Raw genomic sequence first — 20,033 nt, forward strand, 5'->3', positions numbered from 1 at the left:
CCCTGATTTCTCTGTCAATATCAACGGTTCAACTATCAACCTGTCCCCCCACGCCAAGGTCCTAGGTGTAATCCTGGACTCTGAACTAACCTTTCTGCCCCACATCCTATCTCAATCCCAAATTTGCCACCTCAACCTCCGCAACATCTCCAAGATACGCCCCTTCCTAACCAATGTCACCACAAAGCTTCTAATCCACTCCCTGGTCATCTCCCGCCTTGACTACTTCAACTCCCTTTTCATTGGCTTACCTATAAATAAGCTATCCCCACTTCAGTCCATCATGAACGCTGCTGCCAGGCACATCCACCTCACAAACCGATCAGCGTTTGCTATATCCCTCTGCCAATCCCTCCATTGGCTGCCACTCAACCAACAAATTAAATTCAAGATACTAACTATAACTTACAAAGCCATCCACAACCTGGCCCCCAGCTACATCGTATAGTGAGGTGAGGGGCGCTATATCAAAATAGTGGATGCGTCCCTCACCTCACTATACAAAATATGCAAGTCAGTCACCTGATTTTATTTGGGAGCAGCTTCACTCAGTTAGTCACTTGATTTATCAAGTATATAATTTAGTGTAATTCATTTGGCGCAAGATTTCTTTTTCCTGTACCCCAGCTACATCACTAACCTAATCTCAAAGTTCCGACCTAATCATTCTCTTCACTCCTCCCAAGAACTCCTGCTCTCTAACTCATTTGTCACCTCATCCCATGCTCACCTTCAGGACTTTTCCAGAGCCTCTCCCATCCTCTGGAATGCTCTACCCCAATCTGTCCGACTTTATCCTACTTTATCCACTTTCAGATGTTCTCTGAAAACTCATCTTTTCAGAGAAGCCTATCTGGGCCACACCTAACAACTATACATTGATTTTCTCCATCAGCACATCCCCCACAGTTATTACCTCTTGTATCTCTTGACCTTCCCTTTAGATTGTAAGCTCTAAGGAGCAGGACCTTCTGATTCCTAACGGATTAAAGTGTATTTTATTTGTACTGTCTACCCTCAAGTTGTAAAGCGCTGCGTAAACTGTTGGCGCTATATAAATCCTGTATAATAATAAAACATGTTACTCCATATTCATACGATTAATAACGGAGTAAAATACTTCTGGTCCAATTCACACATTTAAAAATTTCCCAAATATTTAATTTGCGTTTTTTTCATGCATTAAATTTTAGCGTGATTTTTTGCGTGTTGTAGATAATTTTTGCATGTTTAAAATGCATACAAAAGCACACCTAAGGGCTCTTTCACACAGGTGTTGATTTTGAATCTGCCCTTTTTAGATGGACTTAACCACAATTAATGTCTATGGGCAGGCGGATGTAAAGGGACGATTATCCGTTTGCATCTGTGTCTGTCCAGGTTCGTTTTTTTTTTTAAAAAGGGACCAAGGCTGCATCCTTTTCCATTTAGATGGATCTAAATGAATATAAACATCTAGAAATAAATACCATTCGTTTACGTCCCTTCCATTTATAGGCAAGACATTTTTTTTTTCCCTTAAACCATTGCCGCCTATAATTTGTTTCTACAACAAAAAAATAATGGATGTGAACTGAGCTGAACTAAAGCATATGTGCAAACTGATGTAAACCTGAATCCATATTCATCAGTTTTTAATAAGCAAAAACGTGACTCAACTGATGACACCCATGTGAAAGGACCCCAAGGGCTAGTGTAAATAGGCATTTGAGATGTCTTTACTATGCATTCACAATGACTTCTGTGGAGGAATAAAAGCAAAGCACAAACTGATCTCATATACCTGTGTACTCTAGTGCCACTACACATGGTAATGCAGCTATAAAATGCATTCGTTTTTATATACAGGACTGTGAATAGATCCTCATGCTTATTACATAGACCGATTCATGTCACTTCTTCTAAATGCTTATTTATTCATTTTATTGTCATTTGTATTCTGGGTCACTTAATTATAATTGTTATTAATTGTGTACAGCAATTTTTTTATTTTTGTTAAAAAGCTCCTTTTAGCTGTCATTGTTTTGGTAAAGATTAATAAATTATGACTATTTATCCTAATGTATACTACACCGAAGAGTTGTAAAGGTTCCAAATGTGTCACTTATTACATTTTTGGAATTTCCATTTTTTTGGATCTTTTATAAGCACAATTTTAGGGCTAGATATATTTGTTTATTACCAAACGCATATCTTTTATAATGAATTGAACATTTAGAGATTATATTGTGCTTGTGTACACTAAAAAGCTGTTTTCTAAACATTTGCTCAACTATTAGGTGATATACAAAATCGAGACTACCAACATTTTATTCTTTCACAAAAAAAATAATAATAATTTTGACGGTCCTTAGTAAATTTTTAATTATGTAATGAATTTGTTAAATGGAGTATTAGATCCCGCGCTATGGTTAAATGGTAAGGCTGCTGCCTACCTCAAATTCCCACTAAAGTGGGATGAGTAAGTAGGTGTATAGGGGCGGTGCTTCTTTTTAATGTGTAGTGATCAGAATGAAACAAAAGTAACTACAGTATATGAATAAAATGGTGTACTGTCTCTTTAAATATAACGTGCAGAGCAATCAAGTGCACGGTTTCTTTAAATATTTTCTCCCAAATTTCCTGTATAGTAGGGTATATATAGTACTATGAAAATGTGCAATAACAAAGTATTGACGCGATGAATGTGTAAAAAATAAAAAACGTGTATACAACCAATATCCTGTGTGAAAACGATATAAAAAATATCAGTATAACGTATGAAACGCTATATAAAAATGAAGTGCATCACGTGCTTAATGTGCAAAAAAGAAAAAAATGAGAATCCATACGGGTGATCCCAATCCAAAAAGTGACTTGTGCATAGGTGAACAGTGCAATATTGACCCCTGATGAAAGAATGGATGAACTACACTCATGGTCCGCACTCACCAGAAACTTGAACACTTGCGGGGGGGGGGGGGGGGTGTAGCAGGCAACACACATAAGCAGCAACTGATCCTGATCCCATATCTCATCCTCGTCCACTATGGTCACATAAGGATGGATAAACAAAAAGCCTTTCTTTCCATCCATCCTTGTGACCGGACCCAGTGACCATACTGGACAAGGAGAAGATAAAGGATAAGGATCAGGAATGGCAGAATAGTGTCTCATATCTGTGGCAGGATTGGTGCCCCAAGGGCCGGATAAAGAAAAGCAGAGGGCTACAGTTTGGAGACCACTGCTCTAGCCAGTCATTGACTTTACTTTGGTGAGCATTTATTCTCCTGTGGACCACACAAATTCATCTCTTCCTTACCACTATGGGAGTTCTCACAATACGAGTCAGAGATCCACGTCTTCCCGTTTTTTCCGCCACCTGGCACCTTGGTGTATTGATACTTGCCACCATCTTTCATGGGGATATTATCATTGAATGGCTATTAGCTATTAGCTATTAGCCTTAGTAAGCCTTGGCGCCAACCAAAAGTATGCTGAAAAATTTGAAACTGAAGTGAATAAACCACCAATGAAAAGCAAGGCACTAACAAAAGGATAAAACACAAACCAAATATACTTGAGAGTCCAAAAGGTAAAATTTTTATTTATAAGAATTCTTAATAAATGTTGCACAGTCCAAAAAAAAATACTAAATCGTGCTGAAGAAAGCTCCAATCACTGTGCTCCCGATCTTAAAGAGTTATTAAACCCTTGTTTTAAAAAAATAAATAAAAATAACAAACATGTCATACTTGCCTCTTCTGTGCAGTTGGTTTTGCACAGAGTGGCCTCGATCCTCCTCTTCTGGGGTCCCTCAGTGGCACTTGTTGCTCCTCCTCTTCTCGGGTGCCCTGTCGGAGAAGCGCTTTCCTTCGGGACACCTGAAGGAAAGCAGGACTCCTCCCCACGTCATTGGATTCACGGGAGCCAATGGCTGTGGCGCTATCAATCTATCCAATCAGAACATGAGACACCAGCTAGAGAACAGTTTCAGGTAAGTAAAATGGGGGTCCGGGGGGCTGCTGCATGGCAGAAGTTTTCTCACCTTAATGCATAGAATGCATTAAAGGTGAAAAAACACAAGGGTTTGCAACCCCTTTAAAGGTGCCTCAGATACCCCTCATATAAGTGCTCCACCAAAGTGTACAAACTGCCTGCTTACCAACAGCATATATGATATGAGCCTTTGGTGTCATAAGGTACCACCCTTTTTGCACGTTGTTTTCACGCGCAACGGATATGCAGCCATACGTGATGTCATTTCTGGGTTTTGTTCTGGTTTGAAGATTTGGCCATTTGGAATACACATCGGCATGGACCAAGCGGTGTGCAGGACAATCAAACAGGCTGGTTGTGTTGGTGCTGACCTTGAAATGCAAGCGTCAAATTACTGTATTTATTGGCGTATAACACTCACTTTTTTACCCTGAAAATAGAGGGTAAATTGTGCCTGCGTGTTATACGCAGGGGGCTGTGGAAAGTTTTTTTCCTGAAACTTCCCTTTTAAAGTTAGGGTGCGTGTTATACGGCGATAAATACGGTGATATATTTAATCCTTGTTTTGACTTTTGATAAAACGGTATCACCCTATCCTGATTATTATCTCTCCCTGGGTCTCGGTTATTGATGTTTGAGGAGATTAGCTGGTGGTGCATTCCCAATATACTATTCTTAAGGTGGGACATTGTGAAAACAAGGAGGAATATCTGAGGCACCTTTAAGACCAGGAGGACGGTGATTGGAGCTTTCTTCAGCAAGATTTAGGAAACGTTTTTGGACTGTGCAATATTTATTATTTTTTATAAATAAAAAAAAATTCACCTTTGGACTCTCAAGTATATTTGGTTTGTTTTTTATCCTTTGTTCACATGCAAATATCACATATGTATTGGTGCCATGCTTTTCATTGGTTTGTTTTTCACTTTGCCTCACAAAGTATTGAACTCTTTGTCTCCATATTGACATACCGTATTCCACTTTCTTTCCTTCAAAAGCTCCTGGCATCACCATTATTTTTATATATATATATATATATATATATATATATTTGTCTACCAAATCACTATACAAGGATGTTTGTAGGGGCTCATTAATTTGTATATACTGAGAGAGGTGGATGCATGTTTTTAGGGGTGTATGATGTGGGCTTAGTACCATTTTAATGAGATACACAATGTATATGTTTTTGTTATATTTTTGATTAATAAAATGCAAATTTATCCTAGTCCAGTGAGTAACGTTATACGGTTAGGTATATATATATATATATATATATACACCGTGATGAAAATAAGTATTTGAACACCCTGCTATTTTGCAAGTTCTCCCACTTGGAAATCATGGAGGGGTCTGAAATTGTTATCGTAGGTGCATGTCCACTGTGAGAGACATAATAAAAATAAAAAAAATCCAGAAATCACAATGTATGATTTTTTTAACTATTTATTTGTATGATACAGCTGCAAATAAGTATTTGAACACCTGAGAAAATCAATGTTAATATTTGGTACAGTAGCCTTTGTTTGCAATTACAGAGGTCAAACGTTTCTTGTAGTTTTTCACCAGGTTTGCACACACTGGAGGAGGGATTTTGGCCCACTCCTCCACACAGATCTTCTCTAGATCAGTCAGGTTTCTGGGCTGTCGCTGAGAAACACGGAGTTTGAGCTCCCTCCAAAGATTCTCTATTGGGTTTAGGTCTGGAGACTGGCTAGGCCACGCCAGAACCTTGATATGCTTCTTACAGAGTCACTCCTTGGTTATCCTGGCTGTGTGCTTCGGGTCATTGTCATGTTGGAAGACCCAGCCTCGACCCATCTTCAAAGCTCTAACTGAGGGAAGGAGGTTGTTGCCCAAAATCTCGCAATACATGGCCCCGGTCATCCTCTCCTTAATACAGTGCAGTCGCCCTGTCCCATGTGCAGAAAAACACCCCCAAAGCATGATGCTACCACCCCCATGCTTCACAGTAGGGATGGTGTTCTTGGGATGGTACTCATCATTCTTCTTCCTCCAAACACGGTTAGTGGAATTATGACCAAAAAGTTCTATTTTGGTCTCATCTGACCACATGACTTTCTCCCATGACTCCTCTGGATCATCCAAATGGTCATTGGCAAACTTAAGACGGGCCTTGACATGTGCTGGTTTAAGCAGGGGAACCTTCCGTGCCATGCATGATTTCAAACCATGACGTCTTGGTGTATTACCAACAGTAACCTTGGAAACGGTGGTCCCAGCTCTTTTCAGGTCATTGACCAGCTCCTCCCGTGTAGTCCTGGGCTGATTTCTCACCTTTCTTAGGATCATTGAGACCCCACGAGGTGAGATTTTGCATGGAGCCCCAGTCCGAGGGAGATTGACAGTCATGTTTAGCTTCTTCCATTTTCTAATGATTGCTCCAACAGTGGACCTTTTTTTCACCAAGCTGCTTGGCAATTTCCCCGTAGCCCTTTCCAGCCTTGTGGAGGTGTACAATTTTGTCTCTAGTGTCTTTGGACAGCTCTTTGGTCTTGGCCATGTTAGTAGTTGGATTCTTACTGATTGTATGGGGTGGACAGGTGTCTTTATGCAGCTAATGACCTCAAACAGGTGCATCTAATTTAGGATAATAAATGGAGTGGAGGTGGACATTTTAAAGGCAGACTAACAGGTCTTTGAGGGTCAGAATTCTAGCTGATAGACAGGTGTTCAAATACTTATTTGCAGCTGTATCATACAAATAAATGGTTAAAAAATCATAAATTGTGATTTCTGGAATTTTTTTTTTTTTTATTATGTCTCTCACAGTGGACATGCACCTACGGTGACAATTTCAGACCCCTCCATGATTTCCAAGTGGGAGAACTTGTAAAATAGCAGGGTGTTCAAATACTTATTTTCCTCACTGTATATATATTTTGACCACAGGCACAATTTTCATACTTTTGGCTCTGTATGTCACCAGAACAAAATAAAAATGAAACAATCCAAATTAATTTGAAGTGCAGACTTTTAGCTTTAATTCAAGGGGTTGAGCATAAATATCTAGTACAAATTTTAGGAACTGCAACCATTTTTATACAGTCCCCACATTTTCAGTGGCTCAAATGTAATTGGACAAATGAATATAATCATAAATAAAACTGATTTTAATATTTTGTTGAAAATCCTTTACTGGCAAAGTGGCAATGACTGCCTGAAGTCTGGAACCCATGGACATTACCAAAGACTGGGTTTCCTCCTTTGTGATGCTTTTCCAGGCTCTAACTGCAGCTGTCTTCAGCGGTTCTTTGTAGGTCTTTCTGTCTTTAGTTTTGTCTTCAGCAAGGTAAATACATGCTCAATTGGGTTGAGGTCAGGTGATTGACATATTCCACTTTCTTTCCTTCAAAAGCTCCTGGGTTGCTTTTGCAGTGTGTTTTGGATCATTGTCCATCTGTACTGTGTGTGAAGTGCCGTCCAATCAACATTTCTGCATTTGGCTGAATCTGGGCTGACAGTATATCTCTAAACACTGCAGAATTCATCTGGCTGCTTCTGTCTTTTGTCATCATCAAAAAAACAGTGCTACTGGAAGCCATGCATGCCCATGCCATCACACTGCCTCCACAATGTTTTACAGATGACACTTTTTTCTTCCTGTCCTTCTGGTACAGATTAATCTCAGTTTCATCCATCCAATGAATGCTTTTGCAGAACAGGTTTGGCTTCTTTTTATTTTATTTTTTTGGGCAAAGTCTAGTTTGGCTCTTCTATTCTTCAGGCTTATGATTGGTTTGCACCTTGAGGTGAACCCTCTGTATTTGCTCTTGTGAAGTCTTCTCCTGTTTTTAGACATTGACAACAATACGCCCACCTCCCGAAGAGTGTCCTTCACATGTCTGGATGTTGTGAATAGGTTTTTCTTTACCATAGAGAGGATCATCCACCACTGTTGTCTTCCATGGACATCCAGACCTTTTTATGTTGCTGAGCTCACCAGTGCATTGTTCTTTCCTCAGAATGTTCCAAACTGTTGATTTGGCTACTCCGAATGTTGCTGCTATCTGTCTGATGGATTTGTTTCGTTTTTGAAGCCTTACGATGGCCTGTTTTACTTGCATGGCCTGTTTTACTTGCATGGACTGCTCCTTTGAACACATGATGTAGGTTCACAGCAATAGATTGCAAAATGCAAATACCACACTTGGGATCAACTCCAGACTTTCTACCTGCTTAATTGATGAAGAAATAACAAAAGGAGTTGCCCACACCTGGCCATGAAACAGCTTGTGGTTCAATTGTTCAATTACCTTTGGTCCATTGAAAAAGGGGGATGGCTATTAAAAAGAGCCATCATTCCTAAACTATACCTCCGATTTGGATGTACATACCCTCAAATTAATAAACCTGAGAGTGCACTTGCAGACCATTTTAATTATATTACTATAGCTTAAAGGAGTTGCAAAGGAAAAAAATGTTTCACCTTAATGCAATCTATGCATTAAGATGAAAAAACATCTGATGATGCCGCCGCTGACGCCCCCCCCCCCCCCGAGCCCCCGTTTTACTTACCCGACCCCTCGAAAGTCCCATGCTCGGTCCCGAGATCCTCTTCGCCGCTCAGCCTGGCCACTGATTGGCTAGAGTGGATGGATTGAGAGCAGCGCAGCCATTGGCTGGCACTGCTGTCAATCACATCCAGTGAGGCGCGGGGCCGAGTGATACAGTGAGCATCTATGGCCACTCGCTGTATCACGGGAGCGCGCCCGCAAGGACTCATCACCATGCGAGCTCTCGCATGAATGTGATGAGTTCTTGCGGGGAGGACCAGAGACAGCCGCCGAGGGCCCCCAGAAGATGTGGATCGGGGCCACTCTGTGCAAAACGAACTGCACAGTGGAGGTAAGTATAACATCTTTGTTATTTTAAAGAATTTTTTTTTCCCTTTAGTGACACTTTAAAATATGTTTTGGCAAATTCCTGGAAAAAAATACTAAAATTAGGCCTGTGTCCAAATATAAATGGACCCAACTGTATATACAGTGAGAGGGAAAAAAAATATTTGATTCCCCCACTGATTTTGTATGTTTGCCTTCTGACACAAAAATGATCGGTCTCTAATGTTAATAGTAGGTTTATTTTAACTGTGAGAGACAGAACAAACATACATATCCAGAAAAACTAATTTGAAAAAAAGTTATAAATCGATTTGCATTTTAAATGAGTGAAATAAGTGTTTTATCCCCTATCAATCAGCAAGATTTCTGGCTCCCAGGTGTCTTCTATACAGGCAATGGGCTGAGATTAAGAGCAATCACTTAAAGGGAGTGCTCATAATCTCAACCTGTTGCCTGTATAAAAATATACCTGTCCACACAAGCAATCAGATTCCAATCTCTCCACCATGGCCAAGACTAAAGAGCTGTCCAAAAGGTGCCAGGGACAAGATTGTAGACCAACACAAGGCTGGAATGGGCTACAAGACCATCGCCAATCAGTTTTGTGAGAGGGTGACAACAGTTGGTGCGATTATTCCTTGGTCTGAGGCTCCATACAAGATCTCACCTCAATTAGTTTTAATGATCATGAAAATGGTGAGGAATCCGCCCAGAACTACACGGGAGAATCTTGTCAATGATCTGCAGGCAGCTGGGACCATAAGGGTCTGTTTATGACACTGTGAAACCAAACCACGGTCAGGTAGACCAACAAAAATTTCAGCCAAAACTGCCAGAAAAATTGTTCGGGATGCAAAGAAAAACCCACAAATAACTTCAGGTAAAATATAGGACTCTCTGAAAACATGTGGTGTGGCTGTTTCAAGATGCACAATAGGTAGACACTTGAAGAAAGATGGACTGCATGGTCAAATTGCCAGAAGAAAGCCATTACTACGCAAATGCCACAAAGTATCCTGCTTTCAGTACGCCAAACAGGACAGAGACAAGCCTCAAACCGTCTGGCACAAAGTCATTTGGAGAGATGAGACCAAAATTTTGCTTTTTGGCCACAACCATAAACGCTTCATTTGGAGAGGAGTCAACAAGGCCTATGGACGAAAGTTACACCATTCCTACTGTGAAACACGGGAGGTGGATCGCTGATGTTTTGGGGATGTGTGAGCTACAAAAGGCACAGGAAATTTGGTCAAAATTGATGGCAAGATGAATGCAGTATGTTATCAAAAATACCGCAAGAACATTTGCATTCATCAGCCAGGAAGCTGCGCATGGAATGTACTTGGACATTCCAACATGACAATGATCCAAAACACAAGGCCAAGTCGACCAGTCATTTGCTACAGCAGAATAAAGTGAAGGTTCTGGAGTGGCCATCTCAGTCTCCTGACCTCAATATCATTGAGCCACTCATCCATAAATACCACAAAAGACCTCAAGCTGGCATTGATGTTAAAGGGGGCAATACACTGTTTTAAGAACTGGGGTATGTAAACTTTTGATCACAGTAATTTGGCTAGTTTCTAGTAAACACAGTTGATTGATAATAAATGGCTTCAGTCAAACACTAACCATGAGTGAAAGAAAAGTTTTTGTGTTATCATTCATACTCTCTGAAAAATAACCAAGAAATCAAAAATTCTGGCAGGGTATGTACACTTATGAGTACAACTGTGTGTGTGTGTGTATATTATTTATTTATTTTAATAACATGAGGTGGGCCGTCTGTCAGTGTACTGAGCAGTGATAATTTATCACTGCTTAATAAAAACCTACACCTGTGTTTTCCGATACTGTAATCTTGTTAAGTCTCACAAGATTCCAGAACCAGGGGGCGTTCTCCGCTGTTTGAAGCGTTTATTGATTGCTTCACTTAATAAAAGGAGAAGTGATCTACACTGCTTCATAAACTGGCACTCAGAGGAGAGAGATCTCCTCTGTGAATCCCGGAGAATGGAGCAATGAATATTTTCCACTGCTTCATAAACAGACACCATAGTCACCAAGAAAACAATTGGTAACACGCTATGCCGTGAAGAACTGAAATCCTGTAGTGCCCGCAAGGTCCCTCTGCTCAAGAAAGCACATTGGCATCAACTCAACTCGCAGTGTTTGGAAGAGGAATGCTGCCTATGACCCCAAGAACACCATCCCCACCGTCAAACAAGGAGGTGGAAACATGCTTTGGGGGTCTTTTTCTGCTAAGGGGACAGGACAACTTCATTGTATCAAATGGATGGGGCCATTTACCGTCAAATCTTGAGTTAGAAACCTCCTTCCCTTAGCCAGGGCATTGGAAATGGGTTGTGGATGGGTATTCCAGCATGACAATAACCCAAAACGCATGGCCAAGGCAACAAAGAAGTGGTTAAAGAAGAAGCACATTAAGGTGGCCTAGCCAGTCTCCAGACCATAATCCCATAGAAAATATGTGGAGGGAGCTAAAAGGTTTGAGTTGCCAAACATCAGCCTCTAAACCGTAATGACTTGGAGAGGATTTGCAAAGAGGAGTAGGACCAAATCCCTTCTGAGATTTGTGAAAAACTGGTAACCAACTACAAGAAACGTCTGACCTATGATTTCCAACAAGGGTTTTGCCACCAAGTAGCAAGTCATGTTTTTGCGATGGGGTCAAATACTTATTTCACTCATTAAAATGGAAATCAATTTATAACTTTTATGAAATTATTTTTGTTATTCTGCCTCTCACTGTTAAAATAAACCTACCAATAAAATTATACACCGATTATTTCTTTGTCAGTGGGCAAACATACAAAATCAGCAGGGGATCAAATACTTTTTTCCCCCTATAGATAGATAGATAGATAGATGTGTGTGTATATATATATATATATATATACATACACACACACACACACACACCTTTGAAAAAGTATTCATCTTCATTGAAATTCTCCACATTTTGTCATGGTACAACCAGAAACATAAATGCATTTTATTTCTGATTTTATGTGATAGACCAACAGAAAGTGGCACATAGTTGTGAAGTAGAAGGAAAATGATAAATGGTTTTCAATTTGTTTACAAAAAGATATGTGAAAAGTGGGGCGTGCATTTGTATTCAGCCCCTTTACTCCAATACCCCTAACTAGTGAAACCAATTGCCTTCAGAAGTCACCTAATTAGTAAATAATAGTCCATCTGTATGTAATTTAATCTCAGTATAATTACAGCTGTTCTGTAAAGCCCTCAGGTTTGTTAGAAAACATGAACAAACCGCACCATGAAGGCCAGACAGGTCAGGGAAAAAGTTGTGGAGAAGTTTAAAGCAGGGTTAGGTTATAAAATATCCCAAGCTTTGAACATCTCACGGAGCACTGTTCAATTCATCATCTGAAAATGGAAAGCGTATGGCACAACTGCAAACCTACAAAGACATGGCCGTCTACCTAAACTGACAGGCCGGGCAAGGAGAGCATTAATCATCGAAGCAGCCAAGAGGCCCATGGTAACTCTGGAGGAGCTGCAGAGATCCACAGCTCAGGTGGGAGAATCTTTCCACAGGACAACTATTAGTCATGCACTCCACAAATCTGGCCTTTATGGAAGAGTGACAAGAAGAAAGCCATTGTTGAAAGAAATTCATAAGAAGTCTCGTTGGCGAGAAGCCATGTGGGGGACACAGCATACATGTGGAAGAAGGTGCTCTGATCAAATGAGACCAAAATATAACTTTTCGGACTAAAAGAAAAACGTTGTGTGTGATACATAGCCAACACTGCACATCACCCTGAAAACACAATCCCCACTGAGAAACATGGTGGTGGCAGCATCATGCTGTGGGGATATTTTTGCTGATCAGATGTGGAGCTGATCAGAGTTGATGGGAAGATGGATGGAGCAAAATACAGGGCAATCTTAGAAAAAAAAATATGTTCGAATCTGCAAAAGACTTGAGATTGGGGCGGAGGTTCACCTTCCAGCAGGATAACAACCCTAACATACAGCCAGAGCTACAATGGAATGGTTTAGATTAGGGTTGTCCCGATACCAATACTAGTATCGGGACCGATACCGAGTATTTGCGGGAGTACTCGTACTCCCGCAAATACCCCCGATACCAAAATAGAATACTTTCCCCCCCCGCGCCGCCGCAAGCGCCAAACGAATCCCGCCGCATCCCCGCTTGGTTACCACGGGCGGGGAACATTACAGCATTCATTTGAATAGCTGTAGTCTTTCCCGCGGCGCCGCGTAAAGACACTCCCCTTGCTCGGGTGAACTGTCCAATCCCGAGCAAGGGGGAGTGTCTATATGCAGCGAGAGACTACAGCTATTCAAAGCTGTAATGTTCCCCGCGCGGCAGCATGTACGGTAAGGGGGGACATGGCTGATTTTTTTTTTGGGGGGGGGGGACATGGCTGGTATGGGAAGGACATGGCTGCATATGGTGGGGGACATGGCTGGTATGGGGAAGACATTGCTGCATATGGGGGGGGGGGGGACATGGCTGGTATGGGGAGGACATTGCTGCATATGGGGGGGACATGGCTGGTATGGGGAGGACATTGCTGCATATGGGGGGGGGGACATGGCTGGTATGGGGAAGACATTGCTGCATATGGGGGGGGGACATGGCTGGTATGGGGAGGACATTGCTGCATATGGGGGGGACATGGCTGGTATGGGGAGGACATTGCTGCATATGGGGGGGGGGGACATGGCTGGTATGGGGAGGACATTGCTGGTATGGGGAGGACATTGCTGCATATGGGGGGGACATGGCTGGTATGGGGAGGACATTGCTGCATATGGGGGGGACATGGCTGGTATGGGGAGGACATTGCTGCATATGGGGGGGGACATGGCTGGTATGGGGAGAACATTGCTGCATATGGGGGGGGGACATTGCTGCATATGGGGGGGGGGACATGGCTGGTATGGGGAGGACATTGCTGCATATGGGGGGGGGGACATGGCTGGTATGGGGAGGACATTGCTGCATATGGGGGGGACATGGCTGGTATGGGAAGGACATTGCTGCATATGGGGGGGGACATGGCTGGTATGGGGAGGACATTGCTGCATATGGGGGGGGGGGACATGGCTGTTATGGGGAGGACATTGCTGCATATGGGGGGGACATGGCTGGTATGGGAAGGACATTGCTGCATATGGGGGGGACATGGTTGGTATGGGGAGGACATTGCTGCATATGGGGGGGGGGGGGCATGGCTGGTATGGGGAGGACATGGCTGTATATGGGGAGGGACATGGCTGGATATGGGGAGGACATGGCTGCATATATGGGGGGGGACACAGCTGCATTTGGGGACACATTTAAAAAAAAGTATCGGTATTCGGTATCGGCGACTACTTGAAAAAAAGTATCGGTACTTGTACTCAGTCCTAAAAAAGTGGTATCGGGACAACCCTAGTTTAGATCAAACTATAGTCATGTGTTAGAATGGCCAAGTCAAAGTCCAGACCTAAATCCAATTGAGAATCTGTCACAGGACTTGAAAATTGCTGTTCACAGAAGTTCTCTATTTAATCTGACAAAGTTTGAGCTATTTTGCAAAGAATGGGCAAAAATGTCACTCTCTAGAAGTGCAAAGCTATTAGAGAGACATAACCAAAAAGACTTGTAGCTGTAATTGCAGCGAAAGGTGGTTATACAAAGTATTGGCTCAGGGAGGCTGAATACAAATGCACGCCACACTTTTCAGATATTTGTAAAAAAAAAAAGATATATATTTGATAACCATTTATCACTTTCCTTCCTCTTCACAATTATGTGCCACTTTGTGTTGGTCTATCACATAAAATCCCAATAAAATACATCGGGGATATGCAATTAGCGGACCTCCAGATGTTGCAGAACTACAATTCCCAAGAGGCATAGCAAGACTCTGACAGCCACAAGCATGACACCCAGAGTCAGAGGCATGATGGGACTTGTAGTTTTGCAACAGCTAGAGGTCCGCTAATTGCATATCCCTGAAATACATTAACGTTTTTGATTGTAACATGACAAAATGTGGAAAATTTCATGGGGTATGAATACTTTTTTCAAAGCACTGTATATCCTACACGTGGTCTTAATAAAAGACCACATGGATGAGTTCTTGCTGGAAAAAAAACTATTTAATCAGCAGACAGCATGGATTCATGAAAGACAGAAGTTGTCAGACAAACCTGATTTCCTTTTATGAAGAGGTAAGTAAAACCCTGGACAGAGGCGTGGCTGTGGATGTGATATACTTGGATTTTGCAAAAGCGTGTGATACAGTTCCGCACACACGGCTCATGTGTAAGGTAAGGTCTACAGGATTGGATATATCAGTTTGTAAATGGATAGAAAACTGGCTAAAAGACAGAATTCAGAGAGTCGTGGTTAATGATTCTTACTCTGAATGGTCCAAGGTTATCAGTGGTGTACCCCAAGGTTCAGTGCTGGGACCCTTACTTTTCAATATATTTATAAATGATATTGGGTCTGAGATCAAAAGTAAAATTTCTGTCTTTTCAGATGACACCAAGCTATGCAGTGGAATAACGTCCTTACAGGATGTCTCCAATTTACAAGCCGACCTCAATGCTCTGTCTGATTGGGCGACTAAGTGGCAGATGAGGTTTAATGTTGATAAATGTAAAGTTATGCACTTGGGGGATAAGAATATGCATGCATCATACATACTAGGAGAAGTACAACTGGGGGGATCTATAGTGGAGAAGGATCTGGGGGTTTTGGTAGATCATAAGCTCAATAATGGCATCCAATGCGAAGCTGCAGTTTCCAAAGCGAGCAAAGTCCTTTCTTGTATTAAGAGGAGGTATGGACTCCAGAGACAGAGCTATAATTTTGCCCCTGTACAAATCATTAGTAAGACCTCATATGGAATATGCAGTTCAGTTTTGGGCCCCAGTTCTCAAAAAGGATATCGGAGAACTGGAGAAAGTGCAGAGAAGGGCAACCAAACTCATAAGAGGAATGGAGGATCTCAGCTATGAGGAAAGATTAGAGGAACTGAATGTATTCACTCTTGAGGAGGAGATTAAGGGGGGATATGATCAACATGTACAAATATATAAGGGGTCCATATATTGATCTTGGTGTTGAGTTATTCACTTTACGGTCAACACTGAGGACAAGGGGGCACTCTTTACGTCTAGAGGAAAAGAGATTTCACCTCCAAATATGGAAAGGTTTCTTCACAGTAAGAGCTGTGAAAATGTGGAACAGACTCCCTCCAGAGGTGGTTCTGGCCAGCTCAGTAGATTGCTTTAAGAAAGGCCTGGATACTTTCCTAAATGTACAGAATATAACGGTACTAACATTTATAGGTAAAGCTGATCCAGGGTAAATCCGATTGCCTCTCGGGGGATCAGGAAGGAATTTTTTCCCCTGCTGTAGCAAATTGGATCATGCTCTGCTGTTTTTTTTTCGCCTTCCTCTGGATCAACTGTCGGTATGGAGTTGGGTGTATGGGATTGTATTGTGTTTTTTATTTATTTTGTTTGTGTGTTTATTTCTTAATTTTTTTTTTTTTTTTTTTGTGGTTGAACTGGATGGACTTGTGTCTTTTTTCAACCTGACTAACTATGTATCTATATCCTATGTAGTTCGCTGATGGAGTTTAAAAAAGTTTTTTTTTTTATAACTCCGTTCTAGTTGTATACTCACCGATGCACTCCCACCATTTAGTCATTTTTTTTTCTTTTGCTTATTTCTTTTTTTACATTTTAATATAATCTCTGTAGTTGATTTATGGTATAATCTTCCAGTGCCTACTTTAGTGTTCATCATTAGACTCTCCGCATAGCTGTCTGCTCATACCTCATACAGGCAGGCACTTACCTGCGTGTAGGAAGATCAATTGACTACCAAAGCATTCGCAGCTCATTGAAAACTAGAAGCCGTCAGCCGGATTCCATAGCACCATGAACTTCTTCACAACATCACTACAATGTCCTCTTTCTCCATCTTATTTGTCTTTACAAGTCTATTATCAATGTATATATTGTTTTTACTGGACCACATTAAAATAACATCATCAATTAAGACATGATGAATATTTTATTTAAAGGCCAAATAAAATCTGTACAGTGCAAAAAAAAAAAAAAAAAAAAAAAAAAAAAACACATGAAAATTATTATTAGATTTTTCACTTAAAGGGTTTGTAAAGGAATTTTTTTTATCTTAATAGCTTCCTTTACATTGATGCAGTGCTGTTTTCATGTCCTCATTGTTCGTTTTTGCTCTCAAGTTGCTGTAATTCTTCTCTGATCTCCACACTTCCTGGTTGTCTGTTTCCTGATGACCACAGTACTGGGAGCTTTCTCTCTGTGGTCACTAATCAAGGAGGTGCGATTACTGTGCGTCTAAAACCCCTCAACACCAATCAGTTTCATTTTCCAAACCATCACTGCCCTGTATTGGCTTTGTGGCTCTGTACATCACAGAAGCAGGAAACAACATGCAAAAATGAAAATAGAAACTGCAGGTACATTATATGATTGATTATCTATTTTTAATAATTTTTAAAAGGAATCAGTTAACTATTATGTCTCTATACCCTGTAAACTGTCATTTCAGCAAAAAAATAAAAAAAAATTCCTTTACAACTCCTTTAAGCATTTCATTTATATAAAATTTACAATCTTTTGTCAGACATTCACAGTTCAGTGTTAGGACCCTTATTCCAGAGATTACACTAGAAATCAAAGATTTACAGAAGTAACAAGCACATTTTTAGACATTTCCTTTTTGGACAGTCACAATTTGCTAAAAAAATATTCCGGTCTAATAAAGGTTTTTCTTTTAGATAGAATAGGCTTGTCCACAAATTCTACAATGCATTTCCCAGTATCACAGGGAGAATGTTCAAGCTCCAGTACTGTGACATTATTCAATGAAGATGTTGTTAAAATGTGCATAGGAACATATAATGTTACTTGAGGTCCTCTGGATGGCCAGTACCGACCCAGATTGAAGCCATTGATCCAAATCTGTCCCTATAAAATCAAGAAGATAAATTAAGGAAACAAATATTACATCTCATCTATGAATGCCTTTTTCAAATGACAACATACAGTTTATTTTGAATTTCTCCAGGTAATTAAGGCTGTATTATAAGCACTTATATTTGCTTATTAAAAGCAGCATATGCAGTGCCTTGAAAAAAAAAGAATTCACACCCCTTGAAATTTCATGTTACAACCAAAAACGTAAATGTATTTTATTGGGATTTTATGTGGTAGACCAACGCAAAGTGGAGTGGAAGGAAAATGATAAATCGTTATCAATTTTTTTTACAAATAAATATCTGAAAAGTGTGGCGTGCAATTATATTCAGCTCCCCTGAGTCACTACTTTGTAAAACCACCTTCCGCTGCAATTACAGCTGCAAGAATTTTTGCTTATTCTGTGCAAAATAGCTCAAACTTTGTCAGATTAGATGGGGAACTTCTGTGAACAGCAGATTTCAAGCCCTATGACAGATGCTCAATTGGATTTAGGTCTGGACTCTGACTGGGCCATTCTGACTATGGTTTGATCTAAAACATTCCATTGTAGCTCTGGTTGTATGTTTGAGGTCGTTGTCCTGCTGGAAGGTGAACCTCCTCCCAGTCTCAAGTCTTTTGCAGACTCTGAAGCCCTGTACACACGGGCAGGAATCTCGTCAGGAAAAAAACGTTTTCCCCGACGAGATTTTTAGCAAGAATCTCTTGCCGCCCGAGTGTACAGACTCTCCTTTCAAAAGAACCACTGTTCTCTTGAAAGGAAAGAACGCGGTGACATCATCGCGTAAGACGAGCATGCGCTTGTCACATTCAATGCCGTCGCCACCATCTTGCTGCACCCTACCTATGCCGCTACCGCGCATGCGTCAAAGTCATTTCGAGCATGCACTGGTTTCCACGGCGACCAGGTAAGTATACACACTCTTGGGTTTCTCGGCAAGAAAACTGCTGAGAATCTCACGACGAGAAAATAGAGAACATGTTCTCTATTTTTCTCGTCTAGATTCTGGGCAGTTTTCTTGTCGAGAAACATGAAAGCCTCGTACACAGGCTCGGTTTACTCGGCAAGAAAGCTCTGCCAGCAGTTTTCTTGGTGGTTCTTGCCAAGTAAACCGAGCGCGTGTACGAGGCTTTACAGGTTTTTTTCTAGGATTGCTCTGTATATGGCTACATCCATCTTCCCATCAACTCTGACCAGCATCCATGTCCCTGCTGAAGAAAAGCATCCCCACAGCATGATGCTGCCACCATGTTTCTTGTGTTTTCAGAGTGATGTGCAGTGTTAGTTTTCTCTTTTTTGCTTTTAGGCCAAAAAGTTAAAGGGGTTGTAAAGGTAATTTTTTTCATTAAGGTGAAAAAACATCAGATGATAAACCGCCCCCTCCCCCCCCCCCCCCCCCCCCCCCCCCCCCCCCCCCCCGAGACCCCGTTTTAATTACCTGACCCTTCAAAAGTTCCGTGCTCGCCCCCGTCATCCTCCTCGAAGCCAGGCCATTGATTGGCTGCAGTGGATGGATTGAAAACAGCGCAGCCATTGGCTGGCGCTGCTGTCAATCACATCCAATGACGCGGCGTGCCAGGGTCAAGTGATACAGCAGCTTCTTTGGCTGCCACTGTATCACGGGAGCGCGCCCGCAACAGCCACACACCATGCTCGCTTGCATTTCTGTGTGTAGTTGTTGCGGGGAGGAGCCGCGACAGCGGCCGAGGGACCCCAGAAGACCAGGATGGGGGCCACTGTGTGCAAAACTAACTGCACAGTGGATGCAAGTATAACATGTTTGTTATTTAAAAAAAATACAAATGTTTCTTTACAACTCCTTTAAATTTGACTCATTTGACCAGAGCACCTTCTTCCACATGGCTTCTCACAAACTGCAAAACGGGATTTCTTATGGATTTCCTTTAAGAATGGCTTTCTTCTTGCCACTCTTCCATAAAGGCCAAATTTGTGAAGTGCATGACTAATAGTTGTCCTGTGGACAGATTCTCTCACCTGAGCTGTGGATCTCTGCAGCTCCTCCAGAGTTACCATGGGCATCTTGGCTGCTTCTCCAATTAATGCTCTCCTTGCCCGGCCTGTCAGTTTAGGTGGACGACCAGATCAAGGTAGGTTTGCAGTTGTGCCATACTCTTTCCATT

General features: G+C 41.5%; 1 protein-coding gene across 1 annotated transcript in view; it reads right to left on the bottom strand.

Moving 5' to 3' along the window:
• Nucleotides 1–17,496: 17,496 nt before the first annotated feature.
• Nucleotides 17,497–20,033, bottom strand: part of GLB1 (galactosidase beta 1) — a 76,873-nt gene continuing 74,336 nt past the window's right edge. The window contains exon 16 of the mRNA XM_040353338.1: nt 17,497–17,882. Within this exon, the coding sequence (XP_040209272.1) occupies nt 17,643–17,882 (240 nt within the window). The 3' untranslated portion in view covers nt 17,497–17,642. The remainder of the gene's footprint in view (nt 17,883–20,033) is intronic.

This window comes from Rana temporaria, chromosome 5 (genome assembly GCF_905171775.1).
Source record: "Rana temporaria chromosome 5, aRanTem1.1, whole genome shotgun sequence".
Lineage (NCBI taxonomy): Eukaryota > Metazoa > Chordata > Amphibia > Anura > Ranidae > Rana > Rana temporaria.